Source organism: Ooceraea biroi, chromosome 1 (genome assembly GCF_003672135.1).
Source record: "Ooceraea biroi isolate clonal line C1 chromosome 1, Obir_v5.4, whole genome shotgun sequence".
NCBI lineage: Eukaryota > Metazoa > Arthropoda > Insecta > Hymenoptera > Formicidae > Ooceraea > Ooceraea biroi.
Window position 1 is genome coordinate 10774496 of NC_039506.1, and position 27965 is coordinate 10802460.

At 39.0% G+C, this 27965-nt stretch overlaps 3 protein-coding genes across 3 annotated transcripts; 2 read left to right on the top strand and 1 right to left on the bottom strand.

The window, feature by feature from the left end:
• Positions 1 to 960: 960 nt before the first annotated feature.
• LOC105286733 (endocuticle structural protein SgAbd-6) lies at positions 961 to 3679 on the top strand. The gene is made up of 3 exons (XM_011351889.3): positions 961 to 1079; positions 2031 to 2278; positions 2815 to 3679. The coding sequence occupies exons 1-3, from the start codon at positions 1071 to 1073 to the stop codon at positions 2873 to 2875; spliced, it is 318 nt and encodes a 105-aa protein (XP_011350191.1). The 5' UTR covers positions 961 to 1070; the 3' UTR covers positions 2876 to 3679.
• A 525-nt stretch (positions 3680 to 4204) lies between these two features.
• LOC105286732 (anillin) lies at positions 4205 to 21057 on the bottom strand. Its single transcript, XM_026972313.1, has 25 exons — positions 20663 to 21057; positions 20446 to 20576; positions 19982 to 20368; positions 19535 to 19860; positions 19234 to 19447; positions 19010 to 19137; positions 18823 to 18928; positions 15448 to 15453; positions 12193 to 12304; positions 11580 to 11767; positions 10174 to 10356; positions 9424 to 9970; positions 8988 to 9295; positions 8809 to 8896; positions 8494 to 8720; positions 8279 to 8401; positions 7995 to 8176; positions 7705 to 7825; positions 7392 to 7635; positions 7092 to 7256; positions 6781 to 7007; positions 6538 to 6696; positions 5855 to 6077; positions 5584 to 5728; positions 4205 to 5221 (listed from the first exon to the last, which is right to left on the bottom strand). Exons 1-25 carry the CDS (start codon positions 20706 to 20708, stop codon positions 5113 to 5115), a joined length of 4695 nt encoding a protein of 1564 aa, XP_026828114.1. The 5' UTR covers positions 20709 to 21057; the 3' UTR covers positions 4205 to 5112.
• A 43-nt stretch (positions 21058 to 21100) lies between these two features.
• Positions 21101 to 23790, top strand: LOC105286737 (ER degradation-enhancing alpha-mannosidase-like protein 2). The gene has a single exon (XM_011351895.3). The coding sequence runs from the start codon at positions 21276 to 21278 to the stop codon at positions 23382 to 23384; it is 2109 nt and encodes a 702-aa protein (XP_011350197.1). The 5' UTR covers positions 21101 to 21275; the 3' UTR covers positions 23385 to 23790.
• The last annotated feature ends 4175 nt before the right edge of the window (positions 23791 to 27965 follow it).

Consider the following 27965-nt stretch of genomic DNA (forward strand, 5'->3'; position numbering starts at 1 on the left):
TCGACTTATTTATCTGTGACGAAAGTTGTTATGTGCTATCAGGATTCTCGGTAATGATTACGCGTGAATGATGTTTGTTGTGAAGGAAACCTGTCTGCCATCCCTTCCTTATCGTTATCATCATTAGATTCTCCACGCTCGAAACTTTAGATAGTCATTGATTTTATTGCTGTCAAATTTACATTCCTGCTTTAGCATTATACTTTTTTTATGCATTATACTTTGGCATTATAATTTCCGCACTTGTTAATATAAGTATATGGTACAGCAATATCGAAAGATTGCAAAATGGAAATTTGCAAAAGATTTTGTTTTTGTGAAAAACATTGCTTGTACGTAATAAAACAATGTGCATCTTAGATATTTCATATTTTCATTCAATATTATTAAACAATATTATTCTTTTAAGCAGCTAAATTTGCTTTAATTATATAGTATATACAGATAACATGTTCTGTTCCGGGATTAATTAATTGCTTTTTTGGGCGCGATTGGAATGAAAAATTTAAATCAGAACTTTAACTGTATCTTAAGCCCGTTTTAGACCGTGCAATGTCTTGCGCAATTTACGAAACACATGCAATTTGCTTGCAATTTACGTATGATATTCTGCAATATTTCTTGCTTTAAAAATTGCGTCAAATCTTGCGCAATATATTGCACAGTCTAAAAGTCGGGCTTTATAAATAAGTCAATTATTGATTTCTCATCTTAAAACTAAATTTTTCTTAAGACGTGTGCTTCAATTAGCAAGTAGTTGCGATTCACACCAGCGGCGATGCAGAAGGCAGCCGATGAGCAGAGTACCTAATGGTGGTAGCTGCATCATTGGTCGCGCCGCGGATGCATCCTGGCCGGGATGCGACCGCGGGAGACTCATCCGCGAATCTATCGGGGGCTGCTGTACGCTACAGGTGGGGGGATGTGCATCGGCGTTGCGATTTTCCGCCTATATAAAGGCAGATGCACCGAAGATCCTTGGTATATCACGTATCGGTCGTCGTTTAAGGACAAAGGGCCGGCCTCTGGGATCGATCCTCGCAGTTTCGATCACGAAAGAACCTGGCGCGATGAAGACGGTGGGTCTCTTCCCGAAAGAAAACAAAAAGAGAGAGATAAAGAAAGAGATTGAGACTAGTCGAGACACGCGAGTCTCGCGTGGACCGCTCCTTTATTCGCGGGACCAAAACGAGGGTTTACGCCGCGGCGGTTTCGGGCCGGGTCCAGAGAGACCGCAGCCTCCGAATTTTTGCGCAACAGTGAAAGTGAAGAGGATTTGTGACATTTGTGCGCGCGCGAGCGCGTGAGATTACGCATACTATTCGCGCGTGGTACACGAGGGAATGTCTACAAGGTGTCAATTATAATTTTGAACAGTAAAATCTGCGACTGAAACTCGAATATTTATAATAAATTCGTATCGCTTCAATTTTCCAGTTTTCCACGTTTTTCCGGAGGAGCGATTTTACACGCATATAATATTTTTAATAAAATGTTTTAAAACAATCTGGACTATTTAATGAAAATTCCAAAAAATAAATTTCAATTAAAATATTATTGCATTGCGGAAACTCAGTTTGTGAAATTCTTTTTCATTCTGTTTCTTCATCAATAATTCGATAATTCAGAGTGTTTTAACATGTTAATTGATAAACGATAATCTTCAAATCAAGCAAAGTTGAATTCAAGATCCAGGACACCTTGTATACCGTCCTAAAGAATCCGCCCATTGCTTCGTTCGCCGTGGGATCGATTACGATATCTCGGCTCAGTTTCGTGATGCAACAATCTAACGCTGGCCACCGAAAGGTCAGATTCCGAGAAATGACCGAATTTTTTCGACAAGACTACTCTGCGTATCGATATTATATAATTGTGATCCAATATTTACAGCGCATCGAATTATTCAAATACGAAGCATTGACGTGCATGAAGAAAGATAATCTTGTTCTTCCCTTAAAGAAAAATAATTTTCTTAATTAAAATAAATCTTAATTAAAAATAATTCTTAATTTTGTTCTTTCTTGTAGATCCTTGTCATCTTGGCGCTTGTAGCCGGCGTTCTCACGGCGCCGCAGGGCAATCTAAACGATATCACGATTGTGAAACAGGAAGAGGTAAACAACATAGGGGTGGGTGGATATCATTTCAGCTATGAGCAGAGTGACGGTCAAAAGAGGGAGGAAACGGCTGAGCTGAAAAATGAGGGCACCGATGACGAAGCACTTAGCGTTGTTGGTAGTTTCAGCTTCATCGCGCCGGACGGACACACGTATAGGTGTGCAATTTTTTTATTTTATCGTATAACGCAATCTGAAAATATAGACATATGTTTTATCATTCGAAAAGACATACCTTCTTCTTTCTTTAGATGAATCATTCGGTATATAGGGACCAAGTTTCTGTTTATGTCATCCAGTCATTGGCTTGTATCATCTTGGTCTCTTAGAAGTCAGTAGAAAAATTAAAAACATTTATAATTTCTTTTTAAATTAAGCTCAAAATAATTAGTTGTATTCCGCCAGAGTACTTAAATAATGAAAATTCCTTTAACCGATCAATCTGACAAATTTTATTAATTACTAAATATAAATTTTATTAATTACTAAATACAATATGTATTTAGTAATTAATTTTTAAATTAACTATTATATTAAATCGCATCGCGTTAAAGCATAAAAATTTATAAAAATGTAGATTTATGTGTGTGTGTGTGTATATATATATGTATATTCTTTAAATATCTGTGTCGCTCGAGGATGTTACAGGACGTTCTTTCACGAAGTGGAAGTAATTCATCCCCTCTAATTACAGGGTTGATTATACCGCGGACGAGACCGGATTCCATCCTACTATCAACCTCGTCGCGAAGTAAATGGGCACGGGGGCTGATTACCTAGGACTCTCCGATCATCAATATACATTCGTGTAATTACAAGCGCAATTAGGACACTTCACACACGCTGCAAGGCACGTGATTTACCTCGCAAGGGATCGTTTCACCGAACGTAGGCTCAAGAACGACCGATCTTTCGCGCGATCGATCCTTTTTGGCTGACTCACTCCGGCGAATTCGGTGGAAATGATCACGACCGTTTCATCAAGAGAATCGCATCGCGGAGAATGCATGCGTCGATGATTGCAGAGTTGGTATCGATCGTGCGATTAAGTTGAATAATGTTAATGCATCAGCACGCCGCGCTCCTCGCAATCGCCTTCTCCGTCATCGAGCGCGATTTATGGCACGCATCAATGAACAAATACGCTATCGAGAAGCGATATTACTTCGCGCCTGTATTCCTTCTTATTCGCGTAAACAGCATTCGCATACATTGCGTAATACGTGTAATAACGCGCCGTCGTATGTGTACATCTCTCCGCGTGCATTCGCACGGCATCGCGAGAGTGAAACGCGTGCCTGCGCGCAACACGCCGGCAATACGCCTATTATTCAGTTTCACGAAGCTGCCAGCCAAGCACTTTGAACACGAGAGAGAGGTTCTCTTCTTTCCTTTTTTTTTCTTTCATTTGCGATTCTACCCCAGCGAGGCGACGGTGCAGTACTCATTGAAGCGCCGCGGCACCTGCGTCTGGCAGGCGCAATCTTTTTTTTTATACACGCATCCATATGTATATCTAACAGAATGCAACTTGTGCAAATAAACTTGTATACATCTTATGTATTTCTTTGTTTATCAGTTAGCTACACGATTCAGTAATATTAATCCCAGCTTCCCACACAGGGGTGCCCGAAACCCCAAGTAAAATAAAATAATTCACGATTTTTTTGAATGTAAAGTTTTTCACAAGTGAATATTTTACAAACTACTTTCTTTTTCAAATTTTCCTAGGCATATTTCTTGATGCGTGTGGCGCATCGATGGAAAATAAGCGACTTAAAATTAAAGTTGAATTTTTCTTATATTTTTAATTAAATGTTTGACGTGGGGTAGCCTGTACCCCAGTGTGGGAAGCTAGGGTCAAGCACCTTATTCTAAATATTTGACTGCAGCGAGCAAAATTGTTGATTCTTCCGTATCGCTACAATTGCTCACCTACATTCACTGTATAACAATCAATGAATTCTTTTAGCTTCAAAAATATACGTTACAAAGCTTCTGAAATATAATTATGTCCATGGCAATTACAAGAATGGAATTTTTGGAAAGTGCTCTGGGAAACGTTTAGGGATAGAAGACGCTTTTCGTGTTGTAAAAGCAGCCATTTAATTCGGTACAAAAGGTTCTGTCACATAAGAACCTACGCTGCAAAACTATGGATTAGCGCGAGTACAATAACGCGATTATCAAGATCAGGTTAATATATAATTAGTTATACATTAATGTGTACGTAACTTTACACATATAAATATCTCAATATACTCATGTTAAAAATTGATTTCTTATAATTTTTCTATTTACAATCTCTTTAATATCTTTATTTATGTATCTAAATAATGTCTAATATTATAAAATATACGTATAATTACTCGGTGTGTGAATCTGCGTAAACAAACGCTCGGAAAGCTTTCAGCGCGATCAAACGCGCCTCGAAGAAAACGTAATACCATTAAACCGATCATTTGCAATTGCAAATAATCGTATCAACTACCGTTTAATCATCCTCACTATTACATTGTAATAATACAATTATAGTACTAACAAAATTATACCAAGTCTTCCTTCAGTATAATAAACGCTATTAATCACTTTTATTCCAGATTAAACAATCCATAAACAATTAATCAAATCATATCAAATGAAACACATGAATTGTTAAGATAAATTCATCATTACGTGCAACTCATGTGAAATTGAAATCGCGAATTGAAAATTCGAGTTTTGTTTGAACACGCGAAATTCCACACTTTCCATACTTTCTCACACGTGGGTAAACAGGTGAGATTATTTTTCTACTGACACTTAGACGAGAGTAGTGTGCCGACATGATCTTTTAGCGAGTTAGACTTCTATTTTCAATGTTACGTGTTAAATGAAACATTTTAGCCTGCGTTACGTCAGACGACATACGGACGACGCGATGCGTGTTTCCTGCGTTGTGTCAACCAGAACGTAGCTTAATACGTTACCCGAGATTAACGAGCTCAACTTTCTAAGCCGGATCCCTGAACGGTCCCCACGCTCTAATCAAGCTCAAAGTTTTATTGAATTTCGACATCCACTGCAGTCCTTCCTCCCTCGTGTCGGCTAACAAGAAGTGCCTGCAGGGATACAGCATTTTTTCAGATACTTTAGGTATTTATTATGTATTAGGTATTCAGATATTTTACGTAGATATTTTATGCTCTACATCAGGGACACTCAACTAGATTTTTGGCGGGCCAAATGTAAAATTTGTGATTACCGCGGGCCGCAGTAGCTAGATTTTTTTCTCTTTAATATTTTACATTGTATTAATAAATAAATAAAATATTTATTCTAAGTTTAATTTATAAAATTTAATTTATATATATTGTTTTTGTTTTTATTTATTTTTTCTGCGGGTCAAGCTTGGACGTCGCGGGCCGCCAGTTGCGTATCCCTGCTCTACATAATGCAGCAACAGAGAAGCGACGATACGTACTCTATTGTCGTTTGAATTCCATTCGTCTTCACGATGAGCCCATCAGCGTCCCCTGGCTGTGCAGCTCTCGTTGTCTCGAGCAGAAATGTGAATGGTCGAGCACATTTCTCCCGATTTACGAATTGTACGTTCTTCGTAAATACACCTGCGCACATAAATACACAGCGTATTTTATTACTTGCAAAAGTAGCTACGTTCGAGACTGTCGAGACTGAAAGTGATCGAACGCGCGACAATTATTGGCAAGGAAAGACGATTCGGACGATATTACCTTCCAAGTCGAGATGTCCCACTGGGTTCTTCTCGTGTTCGTCCTCAGGGTGCACCCAGTAATACAGTTTGGCGTCTCTGAGCACGCACCATCTGCGATGCCAGAAGCCCAACTTCGAGATGTCCTCGAAGATGGTCAGAAATCCACGATGCTCCACCGATACCGCGAGCTTCTGAGACATGCGCATTCGCAGGTGTCCTTCCAACGGCGTATACGGTGAGATCTAAGTGAAAAGTGTACGTGCAGTAGATAACCATACGTACGATCTGACGTACTCAAGCTAGCCCGTCTATCTGTATTTGCCAAAGATCTACGTTTTACGATCAGTTGTTTTCTTGCGAAGCAGATGAACCAATCAATCATGCAAACGAAAGATACGCTTCTTAAATATTATAAAGAAATTTAATTGTTGAATATAGAATAGTTAAGATTGATAGAATAAGATAACGTTGATGCTCAACATTAGATTTACGGAATTGCCGTCGATATAACGAATTGAGAATTTTTGCTTCGGAAATCAAAAGTATTTTATATTATCTTTTTACGAGAAATCGAAAACCGAATTTTAAAGTATCCGTTAATATAAAATAGAAATACAAGCAATGTCCGTAAATCTAGCGTTAATCTAGTGTCAAGTTGAGAATTGAAAATTGCTGCCATACTGAAAACTTCCATGTGCGTACCCCACGTAGCGTGAATTGCTCGCGATTAATGTCGTTGAGAGTAATCGCAGTGGAGCCGCACAGTTGAAAGGCAGGCGACCTGATGACGTTCGGTCCGGCTGGGCTCTGTATCTCGGGCATCACGAACTGGTTCTTCTTTTTCGGCGTCTTATTCACCGCCTGTAAATGAAAATTAAACATCCAATCCTCCTTATATTTCTCCCGTATGTCGTATCAAGTTAAAGGGACAAGGAAATATCTTACTTTTGCACCGTTGTGATTGATGTGATATTTCTTTTCGTGAGGCAGATACTTCGGTTGTGTTTCGAGACAGTATACTTCAACGTCGATCTTGAAATCGCTGTGTAGATCGTCGAGTTTCAGCGTCGAGGTAAAGCGGATGCACGAGTCGCCGGGTTCGGCGGTGGCCGCTTGCGTGGCAACTACCTCGCCCAAGTAGTACATCAAGCAGACAGAGTGAAGATAGGTGTCTGCAACAATTATTTATATTACATATATTTATTATTTCATACTATATAAAGATAACATAATTTATCTTATCACTTTACACTTACTGATGCCCATGTTCCGGAAATATTCTTGCTTGAGTGGCAACGTGATAGCCGAAATGGTTAAAGACCCGCTTCCCTGCACCTCCGATGAGCCCGCCTTCACGGGTCGCAACGTGCCTTCCCGCTTCAGCCTCTGCACTTCATTCAACGCAGCTTGGCGTTTATGAGCTACAAGCAAAAAAAACAACAAAATGGTGTCTCCACGTTTTGCAATATTTAACAGTTCTGCATATTAAAGCAGAGCCTACTAAAGTTGATTAACATTCGATGTAACAAAACTCGGATATAAAAATGGAAACTTACTGGCGACAAGCAGAGCCCACTCTCCACCGACGTGTTCGCTAGAGCCGTTGAACTCGACGGTGGAATGACACAAATTCAGTGCTTTGCTGGCTCCCTCAATCTTCTTTTGTTGCGTACAAACTTCGTCCAGCAATAGTCTTACCTTCGATTCAACAAGTATCGTCTCGTTTTCGCGAGTTGGCTTCTGTTCGCTGAAAGAAGGATCCGCTCCCGTCGCGGGTCGTGCGGTTGAACGCGCCTTCAACTGGACATTACGTAACAACGTTGTACATTTTTTTTCATCATGAATGTCAAATTTTATCGAGCAACTTACCTCAGATTGCTGACGCCTGTACGAGCTAACTGTTCGCAGCAGAGGAACGTGGCGGCCGCTGCTCTCCACGTAAGGGATCCTCTCGGTTTTCTTCGAAGGAGAGGTCATTTTTAAAGGCGACCTTGAAACGAGAGTAAAAATTATGCCATTGGAGAAGGAACAAATTTTCTGAACAGGATTTTTAAAATTAATTTTAATTAATAAGTAAAAATTAGGCCGTTGGGAAAAGAACAAATTTTTGTGAAATAGATTTTTTTTAATTTAACAATAAATATGTAAATTAATTGTACTTGAAGTTGTACGCCGCCATTGGACTTTTGCCGCTCTTGTTCACTTTCGGTGGAGTCGGGCCTTCCTCCCTCACGTCAGTCTCTTCCTGCATCTCGAGACAGTCGTCCAAGAACTGATCCATCTCGTCAAGTACCGAGATGTCCGTCGTCGTGGAGCTGTCTGGATCTGGCTCTATGGACCTCTGTGTAATCACGTAACAACGAAGGATATGAATTTAATCTATTTATTACAATATCAATTTTTTAATAATAAAAGTTTTTAATATTTAAAAAATTTTTAATACCTTCTTGTTGAACAGCGAGCGTTCATTTAACTCGTGCATGATAACGCGTCCCAGACTTGTGCGTCCAATACATACATTCTGAATATTCTCCCATTCACTTTCAGTTTCGTCATCGGTTTCGTCCTAAAGCGGATTAAGAATATAATATGAAAAAAAGATATAAATTATTCTTTACACGCACGTACACGCTTGGCCATTTAAGGGATTTATTTTACCTGAACGTAGTATTCGGCCTCGGTGCCCGTTTCAGTATCACTTCTCTCGTCTAGAGTCGCCGTCACAGCTTCGGTACTGCCCACGGTGTATTCGGTATCACTTTCGCTCTCTGTGACTTCGATCTCGGATAGATTGGGATAGAGAGATCCTGGTTTCGGAGCACACACGCGAATACGCTTGATGTCGGACGTCTTCGAGCGCGGAAGCTTGGGTGGACTTCCAACAACTGCATATAACGTATATATTTTTTATTATTTATTACTGATTATTTATTACAATAGGAGAAACGTGCAGAAAATTACTTTTTTCCGTACCTTGTCTCTTCGTTGAAGTTTTCGCGTGATAAGATATGATTTCAGGTTGTGGTAGCGGCGGAGGTGGCGGCGGTGGAGCAACATTATCCTATAAATCCATTTAATAAATACAATATCTAGTAATCATCATGCGCAATGACAATGCGCTTGCCGCACGTTATACAATTATTTATTCTTACCGGAGCGGGTGTCGGCTTCACCGGACAGACGAGCGAGCTTTTCGGTGAGGCCGATTTGCCACCCCCTTCGCTACTCTCGCTCGTTCGGACGCAGGATCCAGCGGCAGCGCGGGCGATATCCTTATTGACGTTGAAGCGTGCGCGCAACATGTCCAATTCGCGCTGTCTCTCGGCACCAGTGGCTTGCAAAATGTGATTCTCCATTTCCTCGACTTTGTTTCGGTTGTTGCCTTGCTCGAATATTGCACGTTGCTCGACAACCGTCTTGCTCGCAGCTTCGACGTTTCGATTGTTCAGCGGAGATGAGTCTGAAAATTGTAGAAATTATCGTCGAATGTTCGATTCGTCAACGAACAGGCGGAATAAAATATTTAAGAACATGAAATTATATAAATAAATTATTAAAAATATTCCTGCAATTAAACGCCACGCGTACCTGGGTGCGCGTTGTCCTTCTCCTGCAACTTTTTCGGTGGTATCGACATCGTGAGCGGGGCCTTCGGTATCAAGGGTGCTTGCCCCTTGTTTCGTTCGAAGAACGCCATTCTCTCGGCGAGCGACGTCTGAGCGGGATCCTTCACCTTCGTGTCCGCGTTCTTCGCCTCGAACATCGACGCCTTGCTCAACACTGAACCTGAAGGTTGGACCAAAGTCTTTGGCGAACCGTTAAACCCAGTTCTCGATGGTAATCGAGAGCTGCTAGTGGTATTCGCGCTTTTGGTAACTCTCTCAGGAGTGCTGGAACATTTACTGTCACTACTTTTCGAGGAGCTGGTCGGACTCCCGGACGCGTTATCTCCGATTTTTTTGCCTTTCGGTGACTCGACGGATTTGCTAGGCGACACTTGCCTCTTTCCTTCCGCCTGCCTTGTGAACTTGTTAGGCGACAAACGACTTGCAGCCGCGTTTGATTCCTGAGAACAATGCTTATAGTCATACACAAGGCGAGAATTGCTTTTCGTGCGGCTGAAGCCTTGGGCCTCCTGTAAATATCGTTTTTAGCTATCCAGACGTGCTTTCTCAATCGCCACTTTTTTCAAGAAGAGAGAGAAAGCGATACAGAAGTACAGAATTATATGAATTTACATATAGGTATATGCACAATATGTTTAAATATTTAAATAATGAAAATATATGAATTAATGAAAAAGATGTTTTTTAATCTTTAAGAATGAAAATGTCTTACCAGGCTGTCCAACACGTTCTTATCCCACTTTAAATGTCTAGCTGGACTTGGATCTTTCTGCTTTTTCTGATTATCAATCCATCTGCTATCCCGACTCGTGCTCGGCTGTGGCTCCGACGCAGCTTTAACTTGTTCATTAAATTTTGCTTGTATCCTTTCTGCTTTGCTCTCTGGCGATTTGGCCTACAGAATAATTGTTACAATCAGATATCGTTTGATTATCCTACATATTTGTATACAGGGTGGGGCAATAACTATTACCACCTTAAATATCTTCTAATTTATAAGGTCTAGAGGAAAATTTATGTAATCAAAATTATACGGTACGAAGGGGGCTAACATATGGCGATAATAATTTTTGTCCTGGTGGAGGCGCTTCAAAGATATCAAGGTCAACTTCATTTTTTTTAATAGGTTCGGTATGTTTTTTTCCATAATTTTATAGAGGAGCTTAAAACAAGTACAGAACTCATGACACAAAATTATTGAACAAGATTAAATGTAAATGAAAACGATAAAAAATACATTTTTATATTAAATGAAATTTACGTTTAAAAGATGTACGAAATGACGCTTTATCAATAATATGTTTTGTCGGAATGTTTTGATTTTGACATTCCTCATAAATGAGGATCAACTTGTTCTTCAAACGGATACATCGATGAAAATAAATAGGATTTTAAATGTTCAACGCGAAGGCTGAGTGCGATTAGGATATCGTTCAGCGTATAAATTTTGCACTCTCACTGAATTTTTTGACATTCTCCATAAATGAGATCATTCTCCATCATGTCGACTTGTTCTTCAAATGAATACATCTTGCACGATTGACTTATCTATCGATACTACTTTTTATGTTTATCTTATCCTGTGAACTTATTAAGATGGCCTTCAAAGGGTCTTTGTTTTCATTGAAATAAGTTTACGTTACTATTTATTTTCATCGATGTATCCGTTTGAAGAACAAGTTGATCCTCATTTATGAGGAATGTCAAAATCAAAACATTCCGACAAAACATATTACTGATAAAGCGTCATTTCGTACATCTTTTAAACGTAAATTTCATTTAATATAAAAATGTATTTTTTATCGTTTTCGTTTACATTTAATCTTGTTCAATAATTTTGTGTCATGAGTTCCGTACTTGTTTTAAGCTCCTCTATAAAATTATGGAAAAAAAACATACCGAACCTATTAAAAAAAATGAAGTTGACCTTGATATCTTCGAAGCGCCTCCACCAGGACAAAAATTATTATCGCCATATGTTAGCCCCCTTCGTACCGTACAATGTTGATTACATAAATTTTCCTCTGGACCTTATAAATTAGAAGATATTTAAGGTGGTAATAGTTATTGCCCCACCTTGTATAATACCTACAAAATAAATATTATAAATAAATATACCTTTGCATTATTTAACGATGGATGAGACAGATCATCTTCCCAATTATTGATTGTCGAAGCTAAAGCGGCTAATCGGTCGAGTCGAGCGCCTCTTCTTACCGGCTTGGCGTGGCCCACATTATCTTCCTCTGCACTGAATTTTTCCTCAGTTCTGTGTATAGGAGAACTTAATCCGTAATTACTGTCGTCTGTAAGAGAAAAAGTATATCAATTATCGCTCGAATATAAAATATATTCCTAATAATAATAAATCATTTATTAAAATCAAAATTCTTTCAAAAACATTTTTGTTTCATAAGATTTTATTCTTCAAATAAATCTTTGAAAAAAATTATACTTCTCAATGAAGCTGTAAAGAGAGAAAGAGAAAGCATCATGCATACACGTATGCACACGAGACAAACGCGTGATGTACTAGTGTTAGAAACAAGTTTCAAATAACTCGCGTGTTATATAGATAGAGTGTGTGGGAGGAGGTAACTGGATGGTAGGGTTCAAGAGTTCAAGAAAGAGATTCAAGCATCTAATCTATTGCTCATCTGAGAGAAACGAAAGCTGTTAATCCGATGATACATGTGTGCAATTCGTGTGTACATATTATTCAACGTCTTACCGGAATATAGTTTTCCAAGTCTCTGCAGCTTGGAGCGCGCGTTACAGGCCGCAAATTCTTCGCTGTTCTCCTTGTTGAGCTCATTAGTCACATTAGTCTCAGACGCCAGGCTCTTAAACACAGGCGATTTGCGGGGAGATTTAACGGGAGGTGTATTGCCTCTGGTTACTTTAACTGGTGATTTAGGTGGACTTGCCACTGCTGCTGCTAGATAATATGTGAATACAATATGCATAATAAAAGATCTCTTTTTAATACAAGAATCATATTAAACTGACAATTCTGTAACTTATTTTGCGATTTATATTATTATATCTATACACTAATAAATTATATATTATATTATAAAATTTATATTATTTTTATAAATTATATTGTATTATAAAATATAAATGATATAATATATATAATTATATATAAGATATATAATTGAGTATTAAATTTCAAAAAAATATATATATAGAAAAATTACCTGTGGCTTGTTGCAGCAGAGCATTTGCATCCCTCAAAGGGCTACGTCGTCGGTTTACATCATGTCCTGCATTTGTTAATTGTACATCTAGTTTTTCTCTCCTTACTTTAGCGCGTTCCAACATGCGCTGTTTCTCGACACAACATAATACGATATTATATAATAGTATGTAAATATATAAATGCACATAATACAATATAATATAGAAATAGTAATACATAAGATATATTTAAAGATAACTTTGTAACATTCTTTTATAATAATCTTTTACATATATCGAGAGACACGGTAGTGTCTCGCGCCAAGTTCACGCGCAGCGCAAAATGCGCACGTAGCGGCAGCGAGAGACGGACCGTGGATATTTTACGCGAGACGACTAGTTGAGATAGCCGAGATTTTCGGATTCTTAGTAACGCGTGGATCGATCGAGTTAAGAACAGGCTCAATCGCTTCTGCGTACTTGAATTATATAATGAAAGTGTTTTTATTCTTCTCTACATACCCGGGGAAGGCAGATATTATGATGCAAAGTCCACATCGTGAAAATTTGTATTAAGAAACTCTCTTAATCGTCGTCGTCGTCTTGATCACGGAAAACGTACAATTCACCTTTTAGTACTAGATGGCGTTTACGGTTAAGACTTTCTCGTAAGCGATTAAGCTTGGACATGGAAAACGTATGTATATGGTATCGCTCTCTCTGTCTTACTAACATGCGTGCGTGCGCGTGTGTAGTTCAATGATTTTGTGTATAAAGTGTGATTAAAAAGGTTTGTGAGTGATCCACGTGTGTTCGGAGGTTAGATATAACGTATGACTATATTTCACACATTATTTCTCTTACTACTATAGATATGTTCACGATCTTTTCCGAAAATTAGAAGCTGCTGCTAAATTTGATACAAAACACTTTCGACGTGATGTAGAAAGATTTCGGATAATTAATCACATTCGTTTTTGGAAGTTACTTTGTAATGTATATGTTTAAAAAAGGTGTATGTATACTACAAAAGTTGTGATATCCATACAAACTTACCTTTTTTAAAAAAAAGATATAAAAAGGGCGCCAAGTACACGCGATTCTTGGTTATGGATATTTACAAAAAATGATATCAGAAAGTTGCGCCAATACAAGAAAAGAATATTTTACTATAGTATATTATTGTATAATATATTCTACAAAAGTTGTGATATCAGAAAGTTGCGCCAATACAATATAAGAATATTTTACTATAGTATATTATTGTATAGTATAATATATAAATTTATATTATATACTATGTATAGTAAATAAAAATTAAATAAAAAACAGTTTCGATAAAAGATATATTTTAAAAATATAAGTATAAAAGTTTTTAAAGAACAAAAAACTTGGTGCTGCTGGATTTCAAAATGAAATAACAATGTCAATTCCTTACATCCGATAAAACGTAAATATTAATAATATAACTAACACAATTCTATAATTTTATTGCAAGATCATATTATATTATATGAGATACATAATAATATATATATATATACTATACCTTCGGTTTTTATAAATTTATATTATTAGTTAATCTAGCAGCGCCAAGTTTTTTGTTCTTTAAAAAATTTTATACTTATATTTTTAATATTCTTATATTGTATTGGCGCTACTTTCTGATATCACAACTTTTGTAGAATATACTATATAGATTTTATATGTAATCCATATTAGTTGATTTAAATTATAAAAATATAATTCTGTTAATTTTACCACAATGATATTTTGTTTTATTCAGTCTTTTGTTTAAACGCATTTAAAAAAGAAGAGCATACGCCGATAATAATTACAATCACTAGCAATATGATCTCCTCCAAAGCATCGTTAAAGCATCATATTTCTCTCTTTATCTCTGCCTCTCATAACATGCACACATATTCACATACACACCTACACATGCATACCTACATTTCCTCTTTTCTCTACATAATGATAAAAAAATCTCACGTGGGAAAAATAAGAATAAAAATAATAACAAACATAATAACAAACTCCAAATCGATAGCGAGACACGTTCCAATCTGCGAGTCGCAATTACGTCGCAGAATACGCGAGCGCTTCGCCTGAACAGAAAAAGAGAGAAAAAAAAGTACTACCTGGACGAAGGGCTCCATTGTTCGACGTTTCGCTTGAACTTGTCAACTTTCGAGCTTCTGCTAGGATTCCTTGACGGACTCGCACTGCCGATCGCGCACAACGAACACCCACCTCGACACCTTTGAAACAACGAGAAATGAATGAAACGCGAGCCTCACGCCCTGTCGAGAGCGAAGCGTCCTCCGTTTCGACCGTTGAATTTGAACACGAGCGCCATACTGATCGACGGGAGGGGAGGCGGAGCAGGAAGAGGGAGAAGGAGAGCGAGGAGGAAGGGATAAGAGCGGGTGGAAAGTGACAATTCGCGACTCAACGACTCTTCGCGGCGATGTCTCAAACGAACGCATGCGTGCAAATAACGCATGCGTTTTGATCGAATACAAATAATTTAAACGCTTGAATCGAGAAATTTAAATTCGTTCAAATGATTCTTTTTTAAAAATATAAGTTTGTTTATGCAATCGACGCACTTGCACGAGGCTTGTTCTCTACGATTGAACTAACTGCACTGGTGCGAGAAGTGTATGTACACTAAAGCGTTCGTCGTAGTAGATCGAGTGTAAATGCCGCTGTTTTCCTTACGGCAGTGCAGTGAAACTGAGTGCAACAGTTCATTGTACTGGCTGCACTAGAACCGGTATTCATAATCTGTTCTTACATCAGGCTCGTTAAATATTATTTAAGATTTCGTTAGCCAATCAGATTGGCTGTATTAGCATCTAAAAGGTATACTTCTCGTTATAAGAATCGACTATGAACGCCATCCTAGGTCCGCGGTGCAAGGACACTAAGCATTAAAATGCACGCTTGAACGATAGTCCGAAAACAAGAAAAAAGTAAACGAGATAAATATCGAGATTCCACGTCTATCCTTCCTCGTAGCATTGAAGAAAATTGTGCAACGTTATATATTTCACTTACACGCTTACACGTCGTGGCACACTTGTCATTTAAAACTCGACTATTTACCATCGAAAGAATGATAACCTTCAAGTATAAAATTGAAAAAAAAGCTTATAAATGACGCGTTGTTTCTGCACCTCAGCGTCCTTTGTAGCACGCAATTGCACTCTTACACTCGTCAATTATTGCTTAAATTAAATTAATCCCAGTGCAGAGAACAGACTCGAAGTGAACGTACTCTCATGCATGGCAGAACAAAACCGAAAAAAACGGAACGAAACGTACGGTCAACGATATTATTTTCGAGAGGGATGCACGCGTGTACGAAATGTATTTGTCAGGAAAATAGTATCAAACCTGAGAGTCCCGAGTCACCGAGGAAATTACGAGGGAGCTCCCACCTTGTCGACTCTCGTACCAAGAATGAGGAATGAGACGCAACGCACAACGAGACAATTGTCAACGACGCAGGACGCTGAGCGTGGCTGCAGGCGCAGTGGCGCAGCCACCGCTTCTTCCCCCGAGCCGAGGCGAAACGAAGACACGATTCGTCTCGAGTTTTTCAAAAGAGAAAGATAATAACTGACGTAACTAAAAGGGAATTTGCACCGACGACGAACGGACAGTTTCAAAGAAGAGAGAAAACACGTTCGATTTTTTATTTTCTATCGCTGCGAGATGAGGTTACGCCACTGTTGCGACCCCCCCAGTTCCATCTTGCAGTTTGAAATCGCGACGTGCGATTGGTCCGCGAGAGATTCCCTGCTTCCTATCAGATGGTTCGTGCCAGATGGAGCGCTTTCTTCGCGCATGCGCGGCGATACAAGCGCTGATGCAGTGCCGTAGCATATCGGATGGTTGGCTCCTCATGCTATAGAAAATTGAGTGTTCTATGTTGCCAAAAGACTATTGGATGTTGCAAAATTATCATACTTCTTATGTATTTATTTGTTCTTATAAATATATATTTTACATTCTTCAAATTAATTAAATTCCATAAATTTAAAAACAATTTATATTTTATTTATTCACGAAGCCCTTTTTATGCTTCTAAGGCCCGCTTCTACCAATGCCATTTAACTTTAACCGTAGTTTAACTCACTCTTCGTCCTTTTCTAACTATCTGCCTTAGAAAGAGACGAAGAGTGAGTTAATCGACGATTAAATTAACTGGACTTTGGTCGAAGTGGTCCTAATGGATACTTCATTGATGTCGTATTTACTGCGCATGTGTGAAAAAGCCCATCTGGTAAGCCTGCTTCCTATTGTACGGAACGACTTTAAAAATTCAAATTGTTTATTAATGGCTCCGTTCAGCAGAGAAAGCTGCTTTGTAATTGTTGCAAAATAGCTTTTTCTGCTGAACGAGAATTTTTCTGAAAAAAACGTAACTCTGATTTGAAACTTTGTATATATATTTGTCAATCTTTTCTCTCAAAAATTATTTATTAAGTCTCTATAACGCTTTGTTGTCAGCTCCAAAACTTTTGCGTTGAAAGGTGGAAGATGTAATCAGCAAATTTTCTCTCTACCTTGGTGCGACACCATTTCCATTTGTTTTCTCGGTATTTATGATCGCACCCATAAATATAGCTTTCTCGGCCATTTTTCAGTTTATTGCACCAGTTGTGTCTACTTTGGCCTTTCTAATTCATTTTTGCAGTGCATATGTCGCTCTTACTTTTCTGTCCTTCGAGCTCAAGGACGAATTTTGTTCGTCTAAATTTAACTTCAGCTTTCACATTCCTCTTTCACGGATTACTTATATATATGACAGCTTTTAAAAGGTTCCCAATCAATAACAAGCTTCAAAATAAAGTTCAGTTATAAATCTAACAGTATATACATCTAACAGTATAACAAACGGATTCGAACAATGAACAACCGGCTGGCCGACTGCCATTGTCGAGCGTTATTGCTACCTGTGTGTCGCTCAGGTCAAATTCGTATAATTCAATCAATTTTTTCGGAATATTTCAATGCGACAACGTTCAAAACAGTTTTACGATTTTATTTTTTAAGACAATGCAAATAAAAAAAAATCGTTTTTATGAAGCTTACAAGATAAAATGCCCTCTTAATAAACATTATAGAGCATGTACTAGTGATATCAACAATTATTTTCTTGCATTTTATCTACTAATGATAAAAATATCACTTAACTTGAAAATGAGTTCCAGTGTGTATAAAAAATTATGCACGCGGCGAAACGCAGGAAACGTGTTAAGAATTCACATAGAATAAAAACTTATTTCTTTTTATCTTTCTTTTTCTTGTTGCAATCTTTTTAATTAAACTTGCTCTTAATATAAGAAGAGCAGGAGGAATATAAATATATAGCATGACACAAAAAAAAGTACAAGGAAGTATTTATATAAAACAGAAAATAATTACTGAAAATATGTATTTGTTTAAAATTAATAAATATTGATTTACTTTATTAATTAAACGAATTAAAGGATAAAAATAATTCCAATGTGAAATGATTGTCTAATTGTCTAATATAACTAATAATAATATATCAGATATTACAATATCAAAACTATGATTTATTAATATCATATACAAAATTTATGGTTATCGGTTGCGCGATGATTTATCAATTATAATCATCAAATCTAAATAAATTATGTATAAAAATTATATCGATTACAAAACGAAACACGACAATCACACTCACGGCGTCACAATAAATGCATGGAACGTTAATATTTCAAATGAAAGTTTTCATATAAATCTAAGTATATTTTGCAGTCTCTCTTTCGTCAAATCGGACTTCTCAAAATATACTCTTTCAAGAGAGAGGCTGAGAACACTATTATTATATCTATTCAACCTATTATACCTTCAACGAAACAATTATACCTTTACAGTCCATTATATCTTACCCATTAAGGGGGTGCTGGAGTGACTAGTGAAACAGTGTTGCCATTTGCACAAAAATTAGTTTAAATGCTTTTTACAAAAATTTGGCAATTTATACGCAGAAAATTTCGACCATCCGTTCACTAGTTCACTCCAGGATCACCTTAACACACTGAGTATGATACAATTCTCCGATTCATTGGCCAACGGATGGTCATCCTTTCCCGGGAATATTTATCTCATATTTTGTGGTAATGCGTCATACATGAGATGATTCATCGCCAGTATCAGCTGCCATGGCTTCCCGATTTTCGTACGCCCAAAAGCCGTGGAACTCGATTAAAATACTGACCATTGTGTCACCTTGTCCACTGTCAAAATATTAATTTAATTTAGCTAATGATAAATTTACTTTTCTATCATCACTATGCATAGTTGTTAAACCTTCCTACCAGGATAGTAAATCCTGCAGCGTAATTTTACACGGATCCGCCGGCTTCACCATATCAAATATTTCGTCTTTAACGTCCTCGAAACTAACCGGTTCCTGGCCGTGCATCGTCATCTGCTCCTGTATAGCCTGCGAAACAACATTTTTTGATTGGCAACTATCAGAAAATTTTGAAATCTTAAAAAACAAAATTTTTTAAATCTTAAGAAGGGAAATATCAAGTACCCTGAAGAAATAATTGAGACAAAAAGTATCCAAGTAACCGCGATTATTGATGTCGAGAATGCGGAAGAGATAATGAAGGCTCTGAGGCTCGTGTCGATTTTCCAACGCCAAAACGAAATCTAAATACGTCTTGTAGTCCATTTCCCCCTCGTACGTCAAGCATTCTTGAAACACCCGTTCAAGAAAGACGCCAGTCAGGGTACCAGTGCCGTATCTTTATCAGTAAAATAACGATATGATTAGTTTAATTGTAATATTGTTAATAAAATTATACACGATAATAAAATACTCTTTATATTACCCAGCGAGCTCCTCTTTGTTTAGCATTCCGTTGTGATCTCTGTCGAGATTAAGGTACTGCCCATACACCTTAAGCGCCGAAGGTGCGGAGAACCAGTTCGCTTCTTGCAAGTCCTTTGGCAAGTCTTCGTCTCTCAGCTCCAAGAGATCATCGAGAAAGCTACACGCGAGGATATCCTGGATACGCACCCGTCCCGTCCGAAGGGGATCCAGGAAAAACAAAAACTTTCTGACCGCCGTGCACACGTAAAACGAATGGAACGATTTCTCGAGACCTTCCAGCTGCGGCAACGTCGGTATTAATTCCAAGATGTAGTTTTCTAGATCCTGCAAATATATTTATAGAAAAACAGTGAAATAAAAAAATAATGATAAATAAATAATAAATAATAAAATAATAAAAGCAGAATATCTGCCTTTAGATATATCTGTAGACACCGATGCATACCGATTCCCTCAAATATCCCTGTCCCGTAACGTCATACAACGAAAGACCAATCCTCGTCTGGTGCAGCCAAACTTTCCTCATAACGTAATTGAACAACGCCATGATACTGATTCTGCCATGCGGATCACCTTGCTGCAGTTTGGCGAAGACAACTGCGGTGAAATACGGGCTGCATTTTGTCCCTGCTAGCTTGCCCACTTTCTTAAAGTCCTCATAATTGATCAACTGTTCGTCCCCCGACAAGGGTGGACTGTGATGTTTGTCTAACAGCACCCACAGTGCTTTCAGTTCGTTGTTATCCAGCAGTTGTCGAGAACGTCTTTGCAGGAACAAGGCACGAGTCTCCTCGCGTAATTTTTGTGGCAAGATCTCATCCTCCTTTGGCAGCTGAAACGTAACGTTACAGTTTATGAGTAAATCCACTAGTTTCTTAACATTCTATGAAAGTGCACAAAATATAATACCTTGAAGTAGAATTTTGGTATGACTTTATAAGTGGAGTCGTCGTTTTTAGCTTTTATGCCCTTCCATTGTTGATATATCTTTTGAAAGTATTCATCTTCACTCTTCTCACTCTCCTCAGGATTGTTCTCCACTACAATAATACATTAAGTACATATTTATTCCATTTAGACTAGAAATAAACATAAAAATAATACTTTTATTGAAGAGCTTGTATACATTTCTTTGTTGAAATGCTGTTCTGCAGTAACACTTTCAAGTCCATGTTGCGTACAAAATATTTGCTACGTATTCGAGTAAATATTATATTTATAGAGGGATAGAAATAATTTAATATCCCATAAAATTCGAGTAAAATATTCAAACATGTACAATCACACTCTTATGATGACAATCCTACTATTACTATTATATTAAATTCCAGTGTTCATTTAATATTGGTTATGTTCAACTGCGATTAATTACAAATAACAAAATTCATTTTAAACGTTACGCGTAGCACCCGATAATCACATAATTGTCTTTCTTCCGTTGCTGCGGTCGAAACAAGCCGGGTATGATCCGAAAATTAGATTTACATCACGCGCGCGCGCGCGCGCGTGTATCTCGACACCGGGTACGTACGTAGCGAAGCACGATTGACGATAGAGGTTAGGTGACTCGCGTCTCGCGCGTGTCGCTCACGGTGGACATCCAGATTGTTTTGAATACGTGGCCGTTCCAGAATTGGTAATGAGCCACGCGTCGTTAAGACCGCTGCAGGTTCGCGTAACGTTGACGAGAAGATGATAATAACGGACGGAGAACTGCACGGAGTAACGGTGAAACGAAAATGATTTTGCTCAGATCGAGCTCGATCCTGGGCTTTCTGATCCTCGCGAGCGGGCTTCGGGAGTACGGCAAGAAGGAGCTGATCGTCCTGCGAGAGGAGGTACGGTCCATGTTCGACTACGCGTATTCCGGCTACCTGACCCACGCGTATCCGTACGACGAGCTGCGCTCGCTGAGCTGCGACGGGTTCGACACGTGGGGCAGCTTCTCCCTGACGCTGATCGACGCCCTGGACACGCTCGCGGTGATGGGCAACTTCACCGAGTTCCGTCGCGTCGCCGAGATCATCGGCGCGCGGGTCAGCTTCGAGGCGAACATCAACGTGTCCGTCTTCGAGACGAACATCCGGGTGGTAGGCGGCCTGTTGAGTGCACATCTGCTGTCACGCAGGGCCGGCGTCAAGCTGGAACCTGGCTGGCCCTGCAACGGCCCGTTGCTGCGTCTTGCCGAGGATATGGCCAAGCGACTGATCGCGGCGTTCGACACACCAACGGGAATGCCGTATGGCACGGTGAATCTGAAGTACGGTGTGCCGGAGGGCGAAACTAGCATCACCTGTACTGCCGGTATCGGCACTTTCCTACTGGAATTTGGCACTCTGTCCAGACTGACTGGTGATCCACTGTACGAAGAGGTGGCCATGAACGCGGTAAAGGCACTGCACTACTACAGATCCAACATTGGCCTGGTTGGCAATCACATAGATGTTCTCACTGGCCACTGGACGGCGCAGGACTCCGGCATAGGCGCCGGAGTGGACTCGTACTTCGAGTACCTGGCGAAGGGCACGCTGCTGTTCCAGGATCCGTTGTTGGCCTCGATATTCCAGGAGCACAGACGCGCTATAGAGAAATACATTCGCCGGGAGGACTGGCACCTGTGGGTCTCCATGACCAAGGGTCAGGTGACCCTGCCAGTCTTTCAGTCCCTGGACGCGTACTGGCCCGGCGTGTTGAGCCTCTTTGGCGAGATCGAGGACGCGATGAAGTCGCTGCACAATTACCACCGCGTCTGGAAGCAGTTTGGGTTCACTCCCGAGTTCTACAATATACCGCAAGCTGAAGCGGGCACCAACAGGGAGAGCTACCCGCTGCGACCCGAGCTCATCGAATCTGTCATGTATCTTTACAGGGCGACTCGGGATCCTTACTTAATCCAGGTGGGCGTGGACATTCTGAGGAGCCTGCAGCACAGCGCCAAGACGGCGTGTGGCTACGCAACCATCAACGACGTGCGGGATCACCGAAAGGCGGACCGGATGGAGTCTTTCTTCCTCGCGGAGACCACCAAGTACCTGTACCTGCTATTCGACACCGACAACTTCATCCACAACACCGGCGGCGAAGGCGAGATAATCGACACTCAGTGGGGCCAGTGCGTGGTGGACGCCGGTGGTTACGTCTTCAACACCGAAGCCCACCCAATCGACCCCGGTGCCTTGTACTGCTGCCGACCGGCGCGTGACATCTTCCCGGACAAGCGGCCGGCGCTCAAGAGGTTTCTACCGACACAAAATACACCGGAGGACGCTGCCTCATCGTCGGATGACTCCCCTTACGAGAAGAGAAATGCAGGCGATGAGGGGCATCCGGACGCGATGCTGCCGATCGCGATAGCAAAGCTGTCCGAGATCAGGCGTCGCATTGCGAGCAAGAGGAAAGACGTTCTTCACCAAAAGAGCACCACGTCGCAGAGCGAGGCTGTCTCAACGGATCCTCTTGAGGAAAAGGATACCTCTGAGACCCAGGAAACGGAGAAATCCAATCATAGTGCGGCCGAGAGCGCACGACTGCCCTCCGCGCAAGTCCTCGCGCCCTCGTCGACGATCTACAAGGCCGACGACAGCGAAACCGCTGACGGCTTCGAGACCCCGATCTTGTCCTCGGGCAGGCAATATTCGGTTCCTGATGTCGCGGAGCAAAGGGGTATGCGCAACACGACTCCCAGCTCCGCGAGGAGCACGAGATTCGAGCCACAGACGCTGCTGGAGAACATCAGACGCGGCAATCTGTATCCGACTAACGTCACAGCGAGGCGGAATTATCACATGTTATCCTGTCAGGCTCAACCGTTCCTGCAACGAATATCGATTGTAGGAGAATTTTTCTAAACAACCCGCAAGCAGCCCAATCATGTACGCGGATTGAGGAAGGAAGGGGAAGGAAAGAACGCAGCTCTGCTACAGCGATTCTCCCAAAGTGTTTTTGATTCGCGAGCGAATCCCCTTGTTACGTGAACGAGATCTCACGTCTCGCTTACGTTGTACTTTAAGATGTATTCCTGTGATATAATTGTTGTTACATAGTTTATAATATTATAAATATAAGAATATGAGATGCAAATGCGTGTGTGTGTGTGTGTGTGTGTGTGTGAAGCTGTTTGTTACTTCAATTTATCCTATTTTGTCGTTGAATTATTGAAAAATCGTATCTCAAAGCAGCTGGTTTCTTTGTGGAGAAATGTTTCAATCGGATAATATGAAATTAAGCAATTAAAAAAATACATGTCTATATTCTGAATTGTTTTAATATATTTAAAATTTATTAAAATCGAGTCAGATACTTTGTTTACAAGAAGACGGTCACGTGACAACGTCATCGATTTGGCTGAAACTGTACGTACGTGTAGTGCTTGATAAGAAACTTTTATGGAACAAGCCATTCGATGCGCCTCTCGAGCGTTTTCAAGAAAAAGCGATTTGAAGTTTAGTATCTTCTAGTACCTGTGCAGCGCATCAATTTTTCAGTTGAATGCGTGGCGTGGTAGACAGCGCGCCAGCTTTGTAATCGCGAGATTGCTGGTTCGAGTCTTGCTGTCGGGCTCTTTTTTAAAATGTTTTTCTTATCGTTAATGTTTTTTTTGCTATTATTAATGTTTCTTTGTATATACAATATTTATGCTGATCAAATTGCAATATTTAGTACGTGATTTTCTGCAGCTCGGGAGAATAGTATTTTTATATCGGATAGTAAATTGACAGGATAATAATAATTCAACATAAGTTTGTCTCGTCAAACTTGATTCTAGAAAGTTCGAGCTGTTGTGTGATCGAGAAGTATCGCTGACAAATATTTTCAATTTACGCTGTTTGTCACGCAAAGAGGAGACAAACATCAACCGCAGCTTGTTAGGTACGCGTTCGTTTTCTTCTCTTCTTTCAAAGGGAGTGAGAGAAAGAGAGATTTATTGTAACGGTCGGCACGTATATCCTTTGTTAACCCTTAAGCGGGGTCTACAATAAGAATTTAAGGGGATCCTGGAGTTGCTAGTAATACCGAAATCTAGTGACTTCTTTTGTAAACGCTTTACTCTTTATTGGTTTTACAGAATGGAAAATCCTTCTCCACGATAAAAATACATACTGAAATACATTCAAAAGTGCTTGATTTTATATAAAAAATAAAGAAAAATTTTTAACTTACAGTTTTCTTACAGGCTTTGACCTAACCTCGTAAAATGATTTCCTTAATATAAAAGTTTGACAGCTTGTACGCACAAAAGTGAGGCACTTTTGAATGAAGACAGAATGAACGAATATGAGGCGGCTTTTAGAAATGAATTTAGAAGCGTAAGAGAAAAGAAAAGCGTTTTTGAAAATTTGGTACATACATCTGGGTTAGAAATCATGGCCAAGAGTCATGCAGACTACAAGATTAGTTGCTCGATATTGCGAGAGATGGCGCTACTCGATATGTCCCCTCGACGGGCACGTATTCGGGCGCTGGGACCGGCGTTGCCACATATCCAGAAGGAAAAAAGCAAATTGTGGCAACAACGCGACGGACGATACGGCTACGGCAATGATAAATGTGGAATACGGGACCGTGCCGGCATTAGTGCCGCGATACGCGTCTCTGGCCCCCGCACCAGCATATGCTTTATATTTTCTACAATACAATACTTTATGCACTTTGTACGTACAAAATATGAATGACCCCGACTCGGGATAGAATTAAGGATTATTAAGGACGCTTTTAAAAGAAAGTTTTCGCGCGTAGTAAAAAAAGATACGTTTCTGCAAAACTTTTGATGCATACGATTTGCGTGAAATCAGGGCCAAGAGTAAAACCAGAGAGAAGCCTGAGAGCAGTCACGCTCGCGTTTTAACTGTAACGCCTCAAACGTGGACATTGAAGTGATTAAAGTGATTCTGTCTTTATTGCTCACTGAATATTGAATAAAGATAGAATGACGCCGCGAGCGTTGGGAGCGTCAAGTGGAACGCATATATCCACGTTTGAGCGTTACAGTTAAAACGCGAGCGTGACCGCTCTCAGGCTTCTCTCTGGTAAAACGTATGTTTGTACGTATGCTGTACGTACAGACATACATTTTATTCAAAATAAAAAAATTATTTAATTCCGTGTGCCTCAGCTCGCGACCTCCCCTTGAAAGTGAGAAAGTGTTGCTTTGTATATTCAATGAAAGTATGTAGTATGTAATACACGAAACTATTATATATGTTTTTTTGTATAAATGTATTTTTTAATATGTATCTGATCTATATCCTTTTTTTATTACATACTGTATTGTGCTAATATGCTAGGAATATTTATTATATTATATGAATTTTATTAATCATGTATTACATACCATAACTTTTTCTTTACATATGAAGCAATAATACTTTCTCACATAAATGTAACGAGATACATATACGAGATGCATAAAGAGGAAATCAAAATTAAAAATAGATCATGTATGCATTCGTCAGTCCCCGGTAAAAATTTTTCATATATCATCCTATAAAACTGTACGTAATTATATAGAAACATATAAAATTATGTATCAAATATGTCTATATATGTCCATACATATTTCCTTTCTCTTGTATAATTTTTGATCACATATATGTAGAACAAATAATAAGAAAAATAATTGAAAAATAAGTAGAAAGTAATTTGCGCATTGTCTTTTTGTAAAATTGTGATTTTGTATAATTGTGAGATAATATATTTTATACATCATCATATATAACGTATATAACATTTCTATATATAGAAACATGTTATATATGATTATATATGATGATGTATAAAATATTATCTATATATAGAAATATGTTATATACGATTATATATGATGATGTATAAAATATATTATCTCACAATTATACAAAATCACAATTTTACAAAAAGACAATGCGCAAATTACTTTTCTACTTATTTTTCAATTATTTTTCTTATTATTTGTTCTACATATATGTGATCAAAAATTATAGAAGAGAAAGGAAGTATGTATGGACATATATGGACATATTTGATACATAATTTTATATGTTTCTATATAATTACGTACAGTTTTATAGGATATGATATATGAAAAATTTCTACCGGGTCATTCTTTACACTTGCAATCATGTATATATGATTTAAAAAATTCATATAATATGACAAATATCTCTTGTATATTAGCATAATACGTACATTGTTTAATAAAAAAAACACATACCAGGAATCGAACCCGTGACAAATTGAAACCCATGATTGCGCGAGACGCTACACCTAATATGCCACGCTACGCGTCACAACTACGAGTATCACCTTTATTTTAACTTATATCGTTCACTATTACTCAATACAATTCTCAAGAAGATGCAAGAATTATTAAAAACACTCTCGACGAGACAAATGTTCCTCTCTCTTTGCTGGAGCAGAATATTTTACCTCTGCACAGCAAAGTGACTGATGAATCTTTTTAGATGCATTTTTACGCATCGTCAGAGAGACGTCTCCTTTCGAGACACAAAGCGTGCAGTACCTGGAATCTCCTCAACTCATTGACGCTAGTAATAGCGACATGAGCATTCAAATAATTAGAGGGAATATTGTACCGATCATTGGCGGTGCATTTTCTTTGACGGTTCCAAACTGCATGTGTATGACAGCATACCCGGCTGTACATATAACAAATTAGCAGCAAAGGAAAAAGATTATATTCGCAAACGTTTCCCACTAATAAACGTGAGCGATATAATTTTTGAAAAGGTGCAAACACAACCATAGTACGAGATGTGGTATTTATGCTGCCGCCTTCGCTACAGCTGTAGCGTTGGGAAAAGATCCATGCGAGGAAAAATATTCCAATGACACGAAACGCATGAGACGTTATTTTCTTACTATTTTACAAAGTAAGGAACTGACGCTTTTTCCAACATAAAAACTGTACAACAAAGCCAAATGCGATCAATTTGTGATCTGGCATGTACAACAAAGCCAGATGTATAAATTCCTGGGCTGCTATAAAAAGTAAAGTCATATGCCATTTCGAATGACGTGAAAATGTCGGCATGAAACATCATTTTGTAACTATTTTACGAAGTAACAAACTGACGCTTTCTCCGACTTGAAGAATGTGTGATGTTGACACATTACGTCATTTTCAAAGGCATCACATACATGGCGTTGACTTTATATCATATATGTAGTAATACATTACTCGAGGCGTTTGCGTTAATCACACGAACGCTTCTTGCAAATAAATGCGTTACTGCTCATATGCCTCGTATGAGCAATCGAAGAGACGAGACAATATATTAGTTGCGTCTCACGGGAATAGGCGTCGGAGGGGCCTATTCTATTTTATATGTCACGAAAGGATATATACATTGATCCATATTCAGAACGTGCTTCTAAAGATGTTAGCGCGCTTTTTTGTCGTTCTATCCTTGTTTTATGTCTACTGAATGATA

Excerpts from the sequence above, each read along its gene's own strand:
- LOC105286733 (XM_011351889.3), top strand. Across the intron at positions 2,279-2,814 it reads CCGGACGGACACACGTATAG|GGTTGATTATACCGCGGACG; the intron begins GTGTGCAATTTT and ends CTCTAATTACAG.
- LOC105286732 (XM_026972313.1), bottom strand. The coding sequence starts at position 20,708 with ATGGACTTGAAAGTGTTACTGCAGAACAGCATTTCAACAAAGAAAT. Across the intron at positions 20,369-20,445 it reads TACCAAAATTCTACTTCAAG|CTGCCAAAGGAGGATGAGAT; the intron begins GTATTATATTTT and ends GTTACGTTTCAG. Across the intron at positions 6,078-6,537 it reads AGCAATTCACGCTACGTGGG|ATCTCACCGTATACGCCGTT; the intron begins GTACGCACATGG and ends CTTTTCACTTAG.
- LOC105286737 (XM_011351895.3), top strand. The coding sequence starts at position 21,276 with ATGATTTTGCTCAGATCGAGCTCGATCCTGGGCTTTCTGATCCTCGCG.